Below are 19042 nucleotides of genomic sequence, written 5' to 3' on the forward strand. Positions count from 1 at the left end.
GAAACATCTCCTTAGTCCTTTTCAGGTACTTCAGGATATTCTTGACCGCTGTCCAGTGATCCACTCCTGGATTACTCTGGAACCTACGTGCCATACTTATGGCCAGGCTAACATCCGGTCTAGTGCACAGCATTGCATACATGATAGAACCTATGGCTGAAGCATAGGGGACGGAGCGCACATGCTCTCTATCTTCATCAGTTGCTGGGCACGGAGTCTTACTCAATCTTGTACCTTGTAAAACTGGCAAGAACCCTTTCTTGGACTGTTCCATTTTGAACCTCTTCAAAACTTTATCAAGGTATGTGCTTTGTGAAAGTCCTATCAGGCGTTTTGATCTATCCCTATAGATCTTAATGCCTAGAATGTAAGCAACTTCTCCTAGGTCCTTCACAGAGAAACTTTTATTCAAGTAATCCTTTATGCTCTCTAAAAACGCCACGTTGTTTCCAATCAGCAATATGTCATCCACATATAATATTAGAAACGCCATAGAGCTCCCACTCACTTTCTTGTAAATACAAGATTCTCCAACCACTTGTATAAACCCAAATGCTTTGATCACTTCATCAAAGCGTTTGTTCCAACTCCGAGATGCTTGCACCAGTCCATAAATGGATCGCTGGAGCTTGCACACCTTGTTAGCATTCTTAGGATCGACAAAACCTTCGGGTTGCATCATATACAATTCTTCCTTAAGGAAACCGTTAAGTAACGCCATTTTGACATCCATCTGCCAGATTTCATAATCGAAAAATGCAGCTATTGCTAACATGATTCTGACGGACTTAAGCATCGCTACGGGTGAGAAAGTCTCATCGTAGTCAACTCCTTGAACTTGTGAAAAACCCTTTGCCACAAGTCGAGCTTTATAAACGGTCACATTGCCGTCAGCGTCCGTCTTCCTCTTAAAGATCCATTTGTTCTGAATAGCCTTGCGGCCTTCAGGCAGTACCTCCAAAGTCCACACTTTGTTCTCATACATGGATCCTACCTCGGACTTCATGGCTCCTAGCCATTTGTTGGAATCTGGGCCCACCATTGCTTCTTCATAATCAGGTAGTACCCCACGATCCCGTTTTGTCAATCATGTTGTTAGACAACAATGAACCTGCAAATTACGAAGAAGCAATGGTGGGCCCAGATTCCAACAAATGGCTGGAGGCCATGAAGTCCGAGATAGGATCCATGTATGAAAACAAAGTGTGGACTTTGGAAGTACTACCTGAGGGCCGCAAGGCTATTCAGAACAAATCGATCTTTAAGAAGAAGACGGACGCTCACGGCAATGTGACCGTTTATAAATCTCGACTTGTGGCAAAAGGTTTTTTACAAGTTCAAGGAGTGGACTACGATGAGACATTCTCACCCGTAGCGATGCTTAAGTCCGTCAGAATCATGTTAGCAATAGCTGCATTTTTCGATAATGAAATCTGGCAGATGGATGTCAAAACGGCGTTCCTTAACGGTTTCCTTAAGGAAGAGTTGTATATGATGCAACCCGAAGGTTTTGTCGATCCTAAGAATGCTAACAAGGTGTGCAAGCTCCAGCGATCCATTTATGGACTGGTGCAAGCATCTCGGAGTTGGAACAAACGCTTTGATGAAGTGATCAAAGCATTTGGGTTTATACAAGTGGTTGGAGAATCTTGTATTTACAAGAAAGTGAGTGGGAGCTCTGTGGTGTTTCTAATATTATATGTAGATGACATATTGCTGATTGGAAACAATGTAGAGTTTTTGGAGAGCATAAAGGATTACTTGAATAAAAGTTTCTCTATGAAGGACCTAGGAGAAGCTGCTTACATTCTAGGCATTAAGATCTACATGGATAGATCGAAGCGCCTGATAGGACTTTCACAAAGCACATACCTTGATAAAGTTTTGAAAAGGTTCAAAATGGAACAGTCCAAGAAAGGGTTCTTGCCAGTTTTACAAGGTACGAGATTGAGTAAGACTCAGTGCCCAGCAACTTATAAAGATAGAGAGCATATGAGCAACGTCCCCTATGCTTCACCATAGGATCTATCATGTATGCAATGATGTGCACTAGACCGGACGTTAGCCTCGCCATAAGTATGGCATGCAGGTTCCAGAGTAATCCTGGAGTGGATCACTGGACGGCGGTCAAGAATATCCTGAAGTACCTAAAAAGGACTAAGGAGATGTTTCTCGTGTATGGAGGTGACGAAGAGCTCGCCGTAAAGGGTTACGTCGATGCAAGCTTTGACACAGATCCGGACGACTCTAAGTCGCAGACCAGATACGTATTTATTCTTAATAGGGGTGTAGTAAGCTGGTGCAGTTCAAAGCAAAGCGTCGTAGCTGATTCTACGTGTGAAGCGGAGTACATGGCTGCCTCGGAGGCGGCTAAGGAGGGTGTCAGGATGAAGCAGTTCATGACGGATCTTGGAGTGGTGCCAAGCGCACTGAATCCAATAACCTTGTTCTGTGACAACACGGGTGCCATTGCCTTAGCAAAGGAACCACGGTTTCACAAGAAGACCAGACACATCAAACGATGCTTCAACCTCATCCGCGACTACGTCGAAGGAGAGGACGTAAATATATGCAAAGTGCACACGGATCTGAATGTAGCAGACCCACTGACTAAACCTCTTCCACGGGCAAAGCATGATCAACACCAGAACTGTATGGGTGTTAGATTTATTACAATGTAATTCGCATGATGATGTGAGGGCTAGATTATTGACTCTAGTGCAAGTGGGAGACTGTTGGAATTATGCCCTAGAGGCAATAATAAATATAGTTATTATTATAATTCTTGTATCAAGATAATCGTTTACTATCCATGCTATAATTGTATTGAATGAAGAGTTATATACATGTGTGGATACATAGACAAAACACTATCCCTAGCAAGCCTCTAGTTGGCTAGCCAGTTGATCAAAGATAGTCAGGCTCTTCTGATTATATACAAGGTGTTGTTGCTTGATAACTGGATCACGTCATTAGAAGAATCACGTGATGGACTAGACCCAAACTAATAGACGTAGCATGTTGATCGTGTCATTTTGTTGCTACTGTTTTCTGCGTGTCAAGTATTTGTTCCTATGACCATGATATCATATAACTCACTGACACCGGAGGAATGCTTTGTGTGTATCAAACGTCGCAACGTAACCGGGTGACTATAAAGATGCTCTACAGGTATCTCCGAAGGTGTTCGTTGAGTTAGTATGGATCGAGACTGAGATTTGTCACTCCGTGTGACGGAGAGGTATCTCGGGGCCCACTCGGTAATACAACATCACACACAAGCCTTGCAAGCAATGTGACTTAGTGTAAGTTGTGGGATCTTGTATTACGGAACGAGTAAAGAGACTTGCCGGTAAACGAGATTGAAATAGGTATGCGGATACTGACGATCGAATCTCGGGCAAGTAACATACCGAAGGACAAAGGGAATGACATACGGGATTATATGAATCCTTGGAACTGAGGTTCAAACGATAAGATCTTCGTAGAATATGTGGGATCCAATATGGGCATCCAGGTCCCGCTATTGGATATTGACCGAGGAGTCACTCGGGTCATGTCTACATAGTTTTCGAACCCGCAGGGTCTGCACACTTAAGGTTCGATGTTGTTTTATGCGTATTTGAGTTATATGGTTGGTTACTGAATGTTGTTCGGAGTCCCGGATGAGATCACGGACGTCACGAGGGTTTCCGGAATGGTTCGGAAACGAAGATTGATATATAGGATGACCTCATTTGATTACCGGAAGGTTTTCGGAGTTACCGGGAATGTACCGGGAATGACGAATGGGTTCCGGGTGTTCACCGGGGGGGGCAACCCACCCCGGGGAAGCCCATAGGCCTTGGGGGTGGTGCACCAGCCCTTGGTGGGCTGGTGGGACACCCCAAGAGGGCCCTATGCGCCAAGGATAGAAAATCAAAGAGAAAAAAAGGAGGCGGGAAAGGAGAGAAGGACTCCACTTTCCAATCCTAGTTGGACTAGGATTGGAGGAGGACTCCTTCCCCCTTTGGTGCGCAGCCCTTGGGGCTCCTTGAGCCTCAAGGCAAGCCTCCCCTCCCTCCTCCTATATATATGGAGCAATTAGGGCTGATTTGAGAAAACTTTTCAAAGGCAGCCCGACCACATACCTCCACGGTTTTACCTCTAGATCGCGTTTCTGCGGAGCTCGGGCGGAGCCCTGCCGAGATCAGATCACCACCAACCTCCGGAGCACCGTCACGCTGCCGGAGAACTCATCTACCTCTCCGTCTCTCTTGCTGGATCAAGAAGGCTGAGATCATTGTCGAGCTGTACGTGTGCTGAACGCGGAGGTGCCGTCCGTTCGACACTAGATCGTGGGACGGATCGCGGGACGGTTCGTGGGACGGTTCGCGGGGTGGATCGAGGGACGTGAGGACGTGTCACTACATCAACCGCGTTCACTAACGCTTCTGTTGTGCGATCTACAAGGGTACGTAGATCGGAAATCCCCTCTCGTAGATGAACATCACCATGATAGGTCTTCGTGCGCGTAGGAAAATTTTGTTTCCCATGCGACGTTCCCCAACACAATCCAATTCCTGAATTTGGGAGAAACCCTTTTCATTGCAGCAAGTCGAGGATGTACTCCAATTTGCTGAGTCAAATGCTTTTTAGATGTCCAGCTTGAAGAGAAGCGCGGGTGTCTTGCCCTTGTGCAACCGGCGCGCGTAGTTACGAACAAACATGAAGTTGTCATGGATACTCCTCTTCTTGATGAAAGCACTTTGAGCGTTGGACACGGTAGCATCCATGTGAGGGGCAAGCCGCAAGGCTAGGATCTTGGCAATAATATTGGCAACTACATGTACGAGGCTAATATGGATGTAGTCGTAGACACCCTCCGCTCCCTCCTTCTTGGGCAAGAGCACCACATTGGCGGAGTTGAGCCATTGTAAAAGGGCAGTGTGGAGAGAGTCAAAGCTATAGATGACGCGCATGAGATCATGCTTGGTGATATCCCAACACCTTTTGAAGAAAATGTCTGTGAAGTCGTCAGGACGGGGAGCCTTGTCGCCTCACATTGCCCGGGTGGCTGAGGAAACCTCTTCCTCCGTGATTGGGTCTTCGAGATCATGCAAATCGTGAGGTTGGGTATACGGCTCATCCGAGTTGAAATCAACATTACTTGTACTGCCTCTGCTCATGACCTCTGAGACGTGGTTATGTATTACTAGTTGATCCTTTTCTAAATGAAGATTACACACAAGGCAGGAAAAAGTCTAAAAAAAGACCTGGCTTTTAAAGTCGAAAGCTAAATCGAGCTTCAAATTTTTACTCTCGAAAATCAGGAGAGCTAACTCCCTAATCCTGGTCTATTTTAAACAATGAGAGAGTTTCCAAATAGAGATTGTTGATGTGGCAGGTCGAATCCCGGAGTTATTGACTGCGGTCAAGACTGGGTTGGCCAAACAAACATGACGCAATTTTTTCCTTCTCTTTGTAACGTCTGCATTAAAAACACCGAAAAAGTGAAATTCTCGAGGAATCAAACTTGCGACCATGAGTTGCTGAACTCGAAAAACCGTATTCGCCGTTGTGTGGGAAGCCATGTTGGGGCTTCGCACAGAACATGAGACTTGTGTGCGAAGCCATGTCGGGGCTTCACACAGAACGGGAGAGGGATCGCTTTCAAATGAACTGGCCCATTAGCATGGGTTGCATTGCCCAGTTTTGGGAACCTTCTAGAGGTTCCCAGTCGGCTTTTTCTGGTTTAGGGAAAGTTCTAGAAGGTTCCTGAACCATTTTCCTTTTTCATTTGTCTTTATTCTTTTCTGTTTATTTTTTTCTTTTCTGTTTCTGTTTCAAAAAATGTTTTTCATTTTCAAAAGATGTTTTTGAATTTTCAAAAAATGTTCTCGGGTTTTAGAATATGATATATATTTTCCAAAATTTGTTCTCGGTTTCAAAATTTGTTCTTAAGATTCAAATTTGTTCTTAGTTTTAAAAAAATTCTTAAGATACAACTTTTTTTCGTGATTTAAAAGATTGTTTGCGCTTTCAAATTTATGCAGGATTTTTCAAAATTGTTTTCGGTTTCAAAATTTGTTCTTAGAATTCCAAAAATGTTCCTGCTTTAAAAATTTGTTCGCGCTCCTAATTTGTTTGGGAGTTTTCAAATTTGTTCTGAGTTTCAAAATTTGTTCTCAAGATTCAAAAAATGTTCGTACTTTAATAAATTATTCACGCTTCCAAATTTGTTCATGTTTTTTCAAATGTTTTCTGAAAATTAAAAAAAATGTGCTTTAGAAATATGTTCACGCTTTTAAAAAAATGTTTCTGCTTTAAAAATTTGTTCGCGCTTTCAAATTTGTTCGGGGTTTTCAAAATTTTGTTCTCAAGATTAAAAAATTGTTCGCGTTTCCAAATCTGTTCATGTTTTTCTAAATTTCTTCTCATTATCAAATTCTGTTCTCAAAATTCAAAAAATATTCAGGGTTTTAAAAAAAATCACCTTTTCAAAAAAGAACTCAAGATTAAAAAAATGGTCGTGCTTTAAAAAATTGTTCATGCCTCCAAATTTGTTCACGTTTTTTTAAAGTTGTTCTTCGTTTCAAAATTTGTTCTCAAAATTCAAAAAAATGTTCATGCGCTAAAAATTTGTTTTTATTTTTCACAATTGTTATCCTTTTCAAAATTTTGTTCTCAAAATTCATAAAATGTTCGTGCTTTAAAAAACTGGTCGCGTTTCGAAATTTGTTCACATTTTTTTAAAAATTGTTCTCGGTTTTAAAATTCGTTCTAAAATTTTTAGAAATATTCGTGATTGAAAAAATTGTTCATGCTTTCGAATTTGATTGAGATTTTTTAAAATTGTTCTGCTCTTCAAAAATTTATTCTCAATATTCAAAAAACGTTCTTGCTTTAAAAGATTGTTCGCGGTTCCAAATTTTTTCACGTTTTTCTAAAATTGTTCTTCAAATTCAAAAAGATGTTTTTGGTTCAAATAAAAAAAGGAAAGAAAAAACGGACAAAAAAAAATAAAACAACATAGAAGGAAAAAGTAAAAGAAAATAAATAAACAAAAGTGTGCAGGCCTAGATGGGCCGTCCCCCTGTGCGGTGCAGGGGCTCCCTGCCGCAACGAGCGGCAGGTAGGAGCTACCGCTGAACTCCACCCGCTCCGCTAGCCACCAGAAGCATTGGCTGTTATTGCAATTACGAGAGGCACGAACTATTTAACCAAAACCGCAACGTCGGTATTTGCAAATATATTTTTAAGGGCAAACAAATTTTGAAAACATGCATGCCCAATGATTTCAAAAAATGGATGGTTTTATTAAAGTGTGAACAATTTTTGAAAATTCTTTATACATTTTTGGAAAACAAACACTTTTTTTGGAAACACCAACAATTTTGGGAAGTAGAACACTATTTGAAACATATTTTTTTTTTGAAAAAAGGGAACAAATATTGAAACCTTAATAAACTTTCGAAAATGTTTAAAAAATTCAAAAAAATGTTTGTATAGTTTTATAAAATGTGGAAGTGTATTTGGCAAAATGTTGCCATGTCACATTTTTCAAAAAAACGTTTCTGGAATTTTGCAAAAAAATCGTTTAAAAATATTATTCAGTATTTATATTTTTTTGATGCTCCTAATAGAAGACAAGCGGGTTCGTGTAGTTAAAAAAACTGTTTATAGTCATTACGAAAATGCTAAAAGATTTATTATCATTAGAAAAAAGTCTATGCATTACAACGGGAGGAGACAATATGACACACCCCTAACCCGATAATAAGAGCAACTCTAGCAGACCCTGCATCCTGTCCCGGTCCGTAAAATAACCGTTAAAATGCGGGTCGGGGAGGAAAACCAGCCCGATCAGACCCCGCAAACCGTCCCGGCCCGCAAAATTTTTTAAGGGGCGCGGCAAAATCCCGACCCCAACCCGGGAAAACGCGGGTTTCCCCCTCGCGGCTGCGGTGCCCTACATATAAGCGGAAGCAGTTGGTGAGGGGACATTTCATCCCGCGTTGTCTCCCACCAACCACCTCTCCTCTCCCCCCTCGCGCCGCCGCCGCCCGCCGCCCAAGATTCCGGCGACAGCAGCCGACAGGAGCACGCCAGAAGGTCGCCGATTGCTGCCCGAGGTGATGGAGTGGTTGGGGAGCCTCTCCCGCAGCCCAGGCAAGGGCACATCGCCGCATGTAGGCACGGGTTCGTCCGCCCACCGCCGCCGAAGGTTTGCGGGCATGGACTCGTCCGGCCGTCCACCGGCTCGGCGCTCGCGCATCGTCTTTGTGGCCTGCCGATGCCGCTCATAGAGTGCGACGACTGCCGACGCCAAGTGCTGCAGCTCACTTCGGGCATGCCGACGCACCCCGGATGGGTGTTCTACAAGTGCGAAAACGACGGGGTACGTGCACTTGCGGTAGCTTGTTCCATGGCTCATTCTTTAGTTCAATTGCGGTAGCTCACTTCGAGCTTGCTCATTCTTTTGTGTAGGAAGATGGATGCTCATTTTGGTTTTGGGAAGCGCAATACATTGATTTGTTGATAGAAATAAACTTAATAGATGTTAGTGCAATCCTTAGTACAGTCGAAGGCAATGATGCGGCTGCATGTGTAACTAGAGGGGAATCAACATCTACTTCTTTGGAACCATAGATGAAGAACGAAGAAAGCAAGATCAAGAACCCACAGATCAACAATGAGTGCATCAAGAAGATATTGCTTCAACTAGTGGGAGCAGTTATGGAAGTTGGAAATCTTCTGAAATGCATACTTGTGGTTCTTGTTTTCTTTGATTTTGCTATTCTAACCAAGATTTGGTGGTATCTTCTCTATCTATAATGTTGTTGCAAAAGCAAAGAAAAGCATTGTGTTAGATCAATTTAAGTTGCAAATCTAAGTTTTTACGGGCCGGGAGGAGCTGCACCAGATCAGAACCCGCAGAAGCCGACCCATAAAAAAAGTATATTCCGCGAATATGCTTTTTTACGGGTCCATTATGCGGGGGTCTGCATCTGCGTCAGCCCGCGCCGGCCCGCAAAAGCGGTTTTGTGCGAACTGCAAACGCGTTTTGCGGGCCGGCGGGATGCGGGGTCTACTAGAGTTGCTCTAATGACTCAAGACCACAATAGATCCATGCCCTTTATTTAAACATGGCCTCACAACTATGCTCTCTCCCTCTCCCTTCTTCCCTCCCTACTTGCCTCCTTCTCGGCATACGATGAACATCAACTTTTTTCCATGCGATATTTTTTCGAAGGTGTGCTTGTGTGGTTATTGTTGGTTTCTTTTCTTCTCAACCCGATTTTGATGCGGTATTCATTTGCAACATAGATCGGCCTCGTAAAATAACATCATATTCACATTGTGTGCTAATGGAGTTGTTGCTGCTGCTGCCCTTAACAAATTGTTGTTATAATCCCAAGCGAGCCGCCGCTGCTGTTGCCGGCGGCAACGAGTGACCTCTCCTCCTCTTCCTCTTTGTTTCTTCTCCACCAAGCCGTAGAGAGCACTCCATCACCGCCCGACCTCGTCTTCATGGCCATCGGCTTTACTGAACTGCACCAACATGTCATACCACCCTCCAATGCCGTCCTCGACCATGTTGCGCCACGAATTGGCCCTAGGCACCTCGACGACGATGGCCACGATCTCCTTTCCCTCCACTGCACGATGACCACCGGTGTCAATTTTGCTCAATTTCCAGCACCCCAACCTCCTCCTTGATACCTTAGGCTCCGCAACGACGCCCCACGCCTCCTGGGCACTGCCCCGATGAAGGCTACGATCTCCTTGTGCCTCCCGCGTCCTCGCGCTTCGGTCCTGGTGCGGCAATAAGGTGTGGCGGCCGTGGGTCAAGGTTTGGTGAAGGTGGCAGCGGCGGCGGGGATTGGGTCTGGGTGGGGGGACGGGGTGAGAAAATGAATAGAAAAAAGATGGCTAGGTTTAGATGCATCGATGGCATTGAGAGGGTGTTTGTTTCCAGGGACTTATTGGTTTAGGGACTTAAAAAAGTCCCTATAAGTCCCACCTAAACCAAACACAAGGGAGTTATTGGGACTTATTGTGGTGATTTGGGACTTATCAAATAAGACTCTCAGGGAGGAGCTTATTGGGACTTATCCCGGACCGGACCTACCCCGCGTCGCTCCAGGCTTGTTCCCCGCACACCGCCCCGCCTCTCGGTCCAATCGTCGCCGCCGCCCCGCCTCTCGCCCCGTCGCTGCCCCGCCTCTCGCTCCGGTCGCCGCCCCGTCGCCGCCCCGCCTCGGTTCGCCGCCCCGTCGCCGCCCCGCCTCTATTCGTTATGCCTCGGTTCGTTGCAGCGGTGCCTCCAATCGCCGGACAGGCCCTCTCCTGAGCCTCTTTGCAGCGGTGCTTATCCTGTGTGCCGTACGCGTTGGCTGATGACGATCCATATGAACAAGTGTATTATTAGGTGCAACATGGACTTATAAGTCCCTGTAAACAAACAGGTAGGGACTCGGGACTTATAAGTCCCTGTAAACAAACAGGTAGGAACTTATGACTTATAAGTTGGGACTTAAAAAAGTCCCAAGACTTATGAAACAAAGAGGGCCTGACTGCTGAGTTGGCACTGCCCGACCAGCTTTCATTTCGTTCAAAACCAGTTGACGAGCCTAAAACCGAGACCAGGGTCGTGTTTTGAATTCGTTTTAAGTTAAGGGTGTAATACCACCGGTTTCCAAGATGAGGGTTGTAAATCAAACCGAGTGGTCACACGATCTCTAGCAGCCCCGTACAAGTGGTCATACCCGTAAATTTTTTACGTTTTACAGTTTTGGTTGAAAAAAGTGTCCAGAACAGAAACCGTAAAAGTGCTCCAACCCGTAAATTTTTAAAGGACCACCGTAAATGCACACCCGAAACCCTTATATTTGAAGGTTGGAATGCCGAACCGAGGAGGGCTCGTATACCGATCAAACCTCGTCGAAGTGTAAGGTTTTTTTTTGTTTTGAAATGTGGACCCTTTTTTTTAGTTTTTGTGCTAGAGAAGGCCCATATTTTGCAATTGGATGGCAAAATATTGTAGTCTCTTCTAGTTAAAAAGAACGTAAGGTTTTCATTTCACCTCTTCTTCGTCCAACCTTCCATATATATGTCTCTCTTTTTTGTTCTCCTCTTTGATTTCTTTCTCTCATCTCTAAATTTTCTCCCATCCATTTTCCTTAAAATGGAAACAATTATCCCACGTTTTATTAACTTATCAAAACAAGAACATATTTTTCTTTGATAAGTCAATAAAAATAAAAAAAAACGCAAGGTTCCCATTTCACCTTTCCTTTGCCCAACCTTCCCTATATATGTTCCCCTCTTCTATTCTCCTCTTCCATTTTTTTCTCTCATCTCTGTTTTGTCTCTATCATCGATTTTCCTTAAAATGGAATCAACTGTCCCACATTTTATTAACTTATCAAAAAATAAGAAAACTTTGGTACGTCAATAAATCTCTACTACTTAAAAAGAACCCAAGGTTCCCAATTCACCTCTTCTTCGTCCAAACTTCCTTATATATGCCCCCCCCTTCTGTTCTCCTCTTTAATTTTTTTATCCTCTCATCCCGGACTTTTCACCCATCATTTTTTTAAAGGAATCAATTGTCTCATATTTGATTAATAACTTATCAAAATAAGGACATGTTTCCTTTGCTAAGTGAATACATCCTTACCAAATAAGTGTTTAATAATAAAGAAAAAATATTAAAATCAACCGACTAATTTCTTCCTGGCATCAGTCGTGTCGTAGGGCGTCCGATCCAGCTGGATCGTGCGCGCTCTGTCTCTCTCTTGCGCGCAATCGCTTGAAGTGCTGCCAGCACGCCATGCTTTCCATCTGGTCCACACACACCAATCCTATCTCATTCCTTTTCATGCGAGCACAGGAGCCATACGCCTTCGTCTCTAACCTCTCTCTGTTGCTCTCCTAATTTCCGCCATGAGTGTAACTGGCCAAGCCTTGCCCGCTCCAATGTAGCACACATCACCGATGACAGCCACCTATTATAGGAGCTAGCTGATCGCTGTTGCAGGCACTACCAGCCGCTGCAACTGCTCCACTTTCTTCTTCTCTTTTCCAGATGCAAGCACAACAATGCCACGATCCGACAATCTCGCCGTTGACCAAGGACACTACAACCCGAATCTCGCCGCAACGGTGGAGCTGCAGTGCACCAAGCGGTACGCGATCCACGGATATCCCCGGCCCCGGGGAGTTACTGCGTCTCGCACACCTCGTCGGGCGGGGAGCTGCACTGCAGCACATGGTGCTGCCCGTCGATAGGTAAAGTCGTAATGCAACGGCGTGCTGCTGCACGCCGGGGCAACGAGGCTCCAGCCTCCAGTGGAACAAAGGGCTCGACGTCGGCCATCAGCGTCGCCGCGTTGCTGTGTGAGTGTGGTGAAGTCCATGTACGGGCACCGCCTCGGTGAAGTGGTCCACCCCGTGAATGCAGCACAACGTTTGCTACAATTGGGACAACGTACACAGCTCGTCGTTGGTCGGTGCTTCACAAAATCGCCGCCCGTCACGGTCGTCGTCACGGCATTTCCAGCAGTGTTGTATGGTTGCAATGGAGCGCTCGCCGAATGCTCCTTACGGGCACTGGAACGAAGAGCTCAACGGTGCTACAATGGAGTGCTGGCAGGCGGCCTCGACAGTCGACGCTGCAATGGAGTGCTGACCAACAATCTTGGAGCTGCATCGTGACGCTGTAATAGAGGCTCACCGGTGTTTCTTTGCAGCATCCAGCGGATGACGCGGTCTAGTGCACCGGCAACCAGTAGCACCAACGAGTGGGTGGCCGACTGCCGGTACAAAAAGAAAGAGTGATGCTTGGGAGGGGTGTATGCTGCGCGAGAGCTATTCAGGATCAGCGAGAGGGCAAAGCTGCAGTTGCGATGGTGTGTGTCTAAGAAAGCATCTCCAACAGCCGCGCTTCGCGCCGCGCTTAAAAAATACGTTTGCCGCGCACGCTTCGGCTGGTTTAGCGCGGGGTTAGGCGCATGTTCCAGCAGCCACGTTATAATGCAGCGCATGCGCGCCGCTCCAGCAGTGCCTAAAAATGCAGCGCGCGCAAACCATTTTTTAAATAGATTGCATTCAAATAAAAAGCATACAAAGTTATTTTACATAGATTGCAACTTGATAGGTAGTTCGAAAACATAGATAGATAATTCGGTGCTAGATAGTTCAAAAACATAAAAACTAATTCCAGTCGCTCCAATCATCTGCACCATCATCATCGTCGTTGGTGTCGTCAGAGGTTGACAGCCAGATGTCGAACCAACGCTCGTCTTCTTTAGTGAAGAAGGAGCTCCCGCCTGCATTGAAGCTAAAGCACCTCTGCACCCTGTCTAATTTTTATTTAACTTCCTGCAACCTTCATTACTGTCAACTAATGGTTCGGAAAATGAACCTGGATGGGATCACCATCAAGATTCCATGGCATAGTTGACAAACCAATCATAGTTTACAAGGGTCCAATGCCAGGCATCCAAGAACGATAGACTAATCATGTTTCTTTTTTAAGCGGAATATACCATTTGGAATATACCATATTTTTTATTATCTCGCAAAAAAAAACATGGGTTTCTCTTAGTAATCAATGCATGCGTTAGTGACGATCGAGCTTGATGAGATCACCATTTGGGATATACTACCAAAGATTCCTTGACGGAGGACGCATATAGAAATCGGAAATGGAGCAAAGCAAGAAGAAGGGATCATCATCAGCCATGCGCCAACCCTTAATTTATTTTGTACATACAAAAGATGCTGACTGCCAGGCGCTTGCACTACACCGCCGCACGTACGTACGTTTCGCGTATGTCCTTCCCACCGGCGCCCAGCTCCGGCGGCCGGCGAGCAGCTCTCCGGTCAAAGCTGCAGACGTGGGCGCATGCCGCAAACGGCATATGCTTTTCCCCGGCGAGCGAGCGTCACACGTGACCGTATCAGCCTCGTCGTCCACCAATCCCGGGACGTGCGGTCGCCATCAAAACCATGACGTGACGTCGGTATCCCAGCTCAGCTGCCGCTGCTACGCCGGCCGCCACAGTGAGCAGAAGGACACCGGCTGCCCTTTCCACCGCAGCGCCACGGCGCCGCCGCCTCCCGTCGCCGCCGCCGCCGTGGACATCTCCCACCCGTTGTCGTACTTCCTCAGCAGCGACCTGGCCGACTCCACCGCCTCGCCCCCGAACGCCACCTGGTCGAACCCCGCCGCCGTCATGCGGTCTCGCCACCCCTCTCGCCCCATGGCCTCCCTGGCCGCGGCCACCGCGACGCCGGTTCCCGCCTCCGCCTCCAGGAGCCGCCTGTCCTCCCCGTCCCTCCCCTTGAACGCCGCGTGCGTCGACTCCAAGAACCGCCACAGCAGCTCCAGCCTCGCTGTGAACTCGCCCGCCGCGCTGCCGTTGCCCCCGACGTCGAGCTCTGATAGGACCACCAGCTGCGGCTTCAGGTCTTTGACCCTGCGGATGATGTCCGTCCTCTCCTCGGCGGTGACATGGCCCAGCCGGAACTGGAGGCACACCACGAGCGCCTCGTCGGGAGCGGTGCAGAAGCCATGCGCGGAGTCTAGTGAGGCGGCGCGGCCGATCTCGAGGTCCAGCTTAATGGACTTGGCGTACCGGAGGAGGTGCGGGGAGAAGTCGTACCCCGGAGGCGAGGCCGAGAAGGGCACCGGCGGGGTGGCCACGACCGTCAGCCGGACGGACGGCGGCGCCCGTCCGGCGGCCATGCGGGTGAGGGACTCCAGCAAGGTCGGCCACTGCACCCCGTGCGAGACGCCAATGTCGACGAGGTGGAGCGGCCGGGGCGCCGCAGAGGCCAGCTGCGAGATGGCGGCGTTCGCCAGCGTGTTGGGGAGCGTGAACCACGGGCTGACCTCGTGGAACTTGATGAGGGACGCGCGGAACAGCCGTGGCTCCGCGCCGGCGAACGACGGCGTCGGGCACTCGCATGCGGCCGGCACCCTCACGGCCGCGGCTGCCGCGGGGCCAACCGCAGCAGGGAGGCGAAGCGAGAGCGCACGCAGCCCGTACGCGGCCAGCCTGTGGTTGGCGTCGCCGGAGAAGGCCGCGAGCTCGCCGAGCACGTAGAAGAGGTGCTGCACGCGCGACAGGTTGCGCGCCTCGACGGCGACGGCGCAGGGACCCAGCAGCTGCTCCGCCCACCTCGCGTCCCGGTCCGACCCCGCTCCGCCGCCCTTCTTGCCGCCGCCCGGCCTGTCCTGCTCGGTTCGGCGGCGCTGGTTGCCGCTGCCATGGCCGGAGCCGGACACCGGAGACTTGCGCTTCCTGGGCGACGGCTCGGACGCCGCGGGCGACGCAATGGTTGGCGAGGGGTGGGCGTGGGCCAACGCGGGCGGCGCTGGAGGCGACAGCGTCTGCGCGACGACGCTCCCAATGTCATCCTTGGGGTGCGGCGGCAAGATGTCACACCACCAGCCGTAGCTGCCGCCGAGGTCGATGTCCCCGGCGAGCAAGGAGACGGAGTCCTCGAGCCAGTCCAGGCCGTCGCTGCTCGTGGCGACGACGGCGAGCCCTGCTTGGTCGTCCTGCTCATTGTAATTCATGGCCTGCTCCACGCATGGGAATAAGCTCTGCCCGATCGCTGGCTGTGTTTTGGGCACCGAATTGACTTGGTGTTAACTGATTCTTGTTTGCTCAGGGTTGGGTTTTTGTAGGGAGCTAAGTACAGTGGTAGTTTAGGGTTTGGCGGATGAATCGGAGATGGATGCATGTAGCTGGTGACGTGGAGTATTCGTATTTTAGGAGCAGGACCGGGCATCGAAATGGAGTACGTATATTTTAGCGTTGTGTCCCTGTGGAGTACTGACATGTTCCCTGCACATTTGGCTCCGTAGCGCTAGTGACGTGGAAGAAGGGATCAAAGGAAATAATAACAACATTAATCAAACATGCATATGCAGGATCCAATCGGTATATGGTAGAATATACCTACATAGCTGGGCCCGAACACGCGATCGATGCCATACAATATACGAGTTTCGGCCGTATTTAAAGGACGTTTCTAATAACACGCTGACGTTCTGATTATTACCCCTCAAAAAACGAACGCTCCGAGCGGACGGCGCCGTCACGGAGCGTTCTCTCAAAAAGGCACTCGCAACAAATGCTCGGAAATTGCCATGCTGTAACAAATACATTTGCTGTGTTGGGAAGAAAAAAAATTTGCCATTCTAGCAGAAGAAATTATCAGAAATTGGCCATGCCGAGCAGAGCAAATTTCCATGCTAACATAAAGAATTGTCAGGAATTCATCGTGCTGAAGCAGAGTAAATTGCCATGCCATACAACAAAGCCAGTCCAAGCCGTCGTTGCTTGTACTGATGACGGCGAGCTGTTGATCCTCATGCTCATGGTAATTCATGGCCTCCGTGCATGAAAGCTCAGTCAGAAGAACAAATCAGCTGCTCCCAGTGTGCAAACGTATGCACGGGCACCCTTCCTTCATGAAGCTTGAGGAAGCACTCGCTTATCTATCCACGGCATTCTTGGTTCTGCATCCTTGGCGCCCAACTGACTTGGTGTGAATCGCTTCTTTGCTCATGGTTCGGTTTTTGTAGTGAGTAGTTTAGTGTTTGGTGGATGAATAGGAGATCGATGTAGGAGCAGGACCAGGCATAAAAAATGGAGTAATTTAGCATCCTGTCCTTGTGGAGTGCTGACATGTGTTCTGCAAGTTTGGCTGCGTATGGCTCCCGTGCACAACATTGGTATTCTAAAAATAATCCAATTAACAAAATGCATCTGGACGCCTTTTTCTTAATATGGTGCCTTGCTTCACTACACCACCTTCCAAATTTTAAAAACGGCAAATTTGTCCTTAAAGGCGTACGTTTGAAATTAATTACTCCCTCCGATCTGACACGTATCACGATAAATCTAAGACAAGTAATGTTCTCGTTCTGAAGGAATGGGTTTGTTCCATTTTTGTGTTCGGTTAAAGATAAAAAATATCACGGGTTCGTTTCATTCTTGTGTTTGGTTGGAGATATGAAATGAGAAGAATTTGACTCAACTCACCTTGTGGGGTTATTCTTTTTCTTTTATCGAAATATTATATAAATTCCAGCAACATTTTCATTGTATTTTTGGTTTTAACAATTAGCATGCGTGTTTTCTTTTTTCTTCTATCAATAAGAGAAGAATAACCAGGTGATGATTTGGTGGAACATATAGGGAATATTCCTTTTCTGAGGATCGCCTAGTTCCGGTACCATCCTCAACTAAACATTGAAATGGTGGACTGTGAACGGAATCAACCCGTCTCGTGCCATTATATCCTCAAAGCAAACACATCCTAATATGGATTGAGCCTCCAATTCGGAGGAACTCAAGAAGCCAACCAAACTTCATGTTGAAGCCAAGCAAACTCCAAGGTATAAGATTGTTAATTTTATTGAGAAGTTTGGAAAACTCGAAATAAACTCAGCATGCTTTTGAAGTATTAGGCCAAGCCTTGTTCAGATGATAAAGAGCATGTCACAATGTAAGAAATAAAGAGGGCCGTGAGGGGGATTTCTTATTTAAAGCCTCCTTTGGTTTGTATGAATTTTGCAGGAATTTTATAGAATAGTGCTCCTAAAGGGAAATCTCCTTTAGAGCTATTTGGTGTGTAAAAATGGATTCCTATTCATCTGTAGGACTAGTTTCTATCCTTCACATTTCAAAGGAAGAAAAAACATTAGCTCGGGCCTATTGGAAAAAAAATTATATCCTATGAACCAAATGGCATCTCTTTTCCTATAGGAATGAGATACATGACACCTCATTTCCAATGGCTTTTCTACTCCTTTGATATCCCTATCATATGAACCAAAAGTGGCCTGGGTATTTTTGAAGAATCATTTTCGTTAGATTAATGGCATGTTCTGAAAACCCCACTTGTTATACAAATTCAAAAGCTTAAACATGTAAAAGCAGGCCTTATTACTGTCCTAGATTGCATTGACTGTTCCAGCCAAGCTAGTATGGGTGACATCTGTACCAAAGTCTGCTTTGAAATATTCAGCCAACAACTAAGTTTGCTAGCTGCAAGAAGTGTGTGTGTTTGTCACAACATTTCGGTACATCAATGAGCAGTTTGGTTGGAAGGCGACAGGGACGATGGTTGCTAGTTGTTAGTTGGCATGCCTATGTCACCTGTTCCTTGGATCCAGGCTGAATCTCGAATGATTAATTAGGGTCCAAATGACACCATCACAAGGGCATGTGGCCACCTGTGGGGACAGCCTCACAACCACCATCCTGCAATATTGCTTAGATATACTGCCTGCGCAGCAATTCCTCTTTCTTTTAGTTCCTGGTGACAATCATCTCTCGACAGATGTTCGTCCGGAAAATGGCGACACGTAATTTAGAATGATTCTTCGTGGTTCTGTTTGATAATTGGTGGTGTCTAGCTAAGCTAGCTAGTGCCCCAAATAATTGGCGAATGGTAAGCCAGAAAACTGAGTCGCTTTCCTCTGAATTTGCTACGCCAATGAAAGCACATTTCAGGGCTGCAAATTGCAGGTTTCTTAGTGTTTGTGCAAGTGGGAAACGTGTCTGAGCATCTCAAGCAACTCATGATGCACCAGGAGAGGTCATAGACTGACCCTTTCAGTGTTTTCTAAAGGTGTTACGTAGATGCCGGTAAGACGCACAAATATCAGTTACTGGACATAAGAATCGCTTTCGTCCCCACGGCTTTTATTTATTCAAGTTGAAATACTGCAGATGGTGACGGTGAAATTGCTTTTTATCGATACATGAAGACGACGGTGAAATTTGTCATCACGGCTACTAACAAGGCCAGTTTAAGAAAAGATATACCAGGCAGTACTTCAGCAAGTACTGTTTAGACGGCAGTATGTCTTTTATATTTCTGCATCTTGGACGAATCTCACTGCAGTCCGCCAGAATCCTGTGTTTTTAGCACCAGATACCATACTGTAAGACAGGCACTTGCTTTGTTGTATTTTGATGTACACAATGATGTGTATTACTCTAAGCCGGCAGTTTTATCCCTAGGCATC

General features: G+C 46.8%; 1 protein-coding gene across 1 annotated transcript; it reads right to left on the reverse strand.

The window, feature by feature from the left end:
* Positions 1–13952: 13952 nt before the first annotated feature.
* Positions 13953–15574, reverse strand: LOC123428759 (protein NODULATION SIGNALING PATHWAY 1). Its single transcript, XM_045112916.1, has one exon. The coding sequence runs from the start codon at positions 15572–15574 to the stop codon at positions 14036–14038; it is 1539 nt and encodes a 512-aa protein (XP_044968851.1). The 3' UTR covers positions 13953–14035.
* Positions 15575–19042: the final 3468 nt, after the last annotated feature.

Source organism: Hordeum vulgare, chromosome 2H, assembly GCF_904849725.1.
Source record: "Hordeum vulgare subsp. vulgare chromosome 2H, MorexV3_pseudomolecules_assembly, whole genome shotgun sequence".
Taxonomy (NCBI): Eukaryota; Viridiplantae; Streptophyta; class Magnoliopsida; order Poales; family Poaceae; genus Hordeum; species Hordeum vulgare.

Excerpts from the sequence above, each read along its gene's own strand:
- LOC123428759 (XM_045112916.1), bottom strand. The coding sequence starts at position 15,574 with ATGAATTACAATGAGCAGGACGACCAAGCAGGGCTCGCCGTCGTCGCC.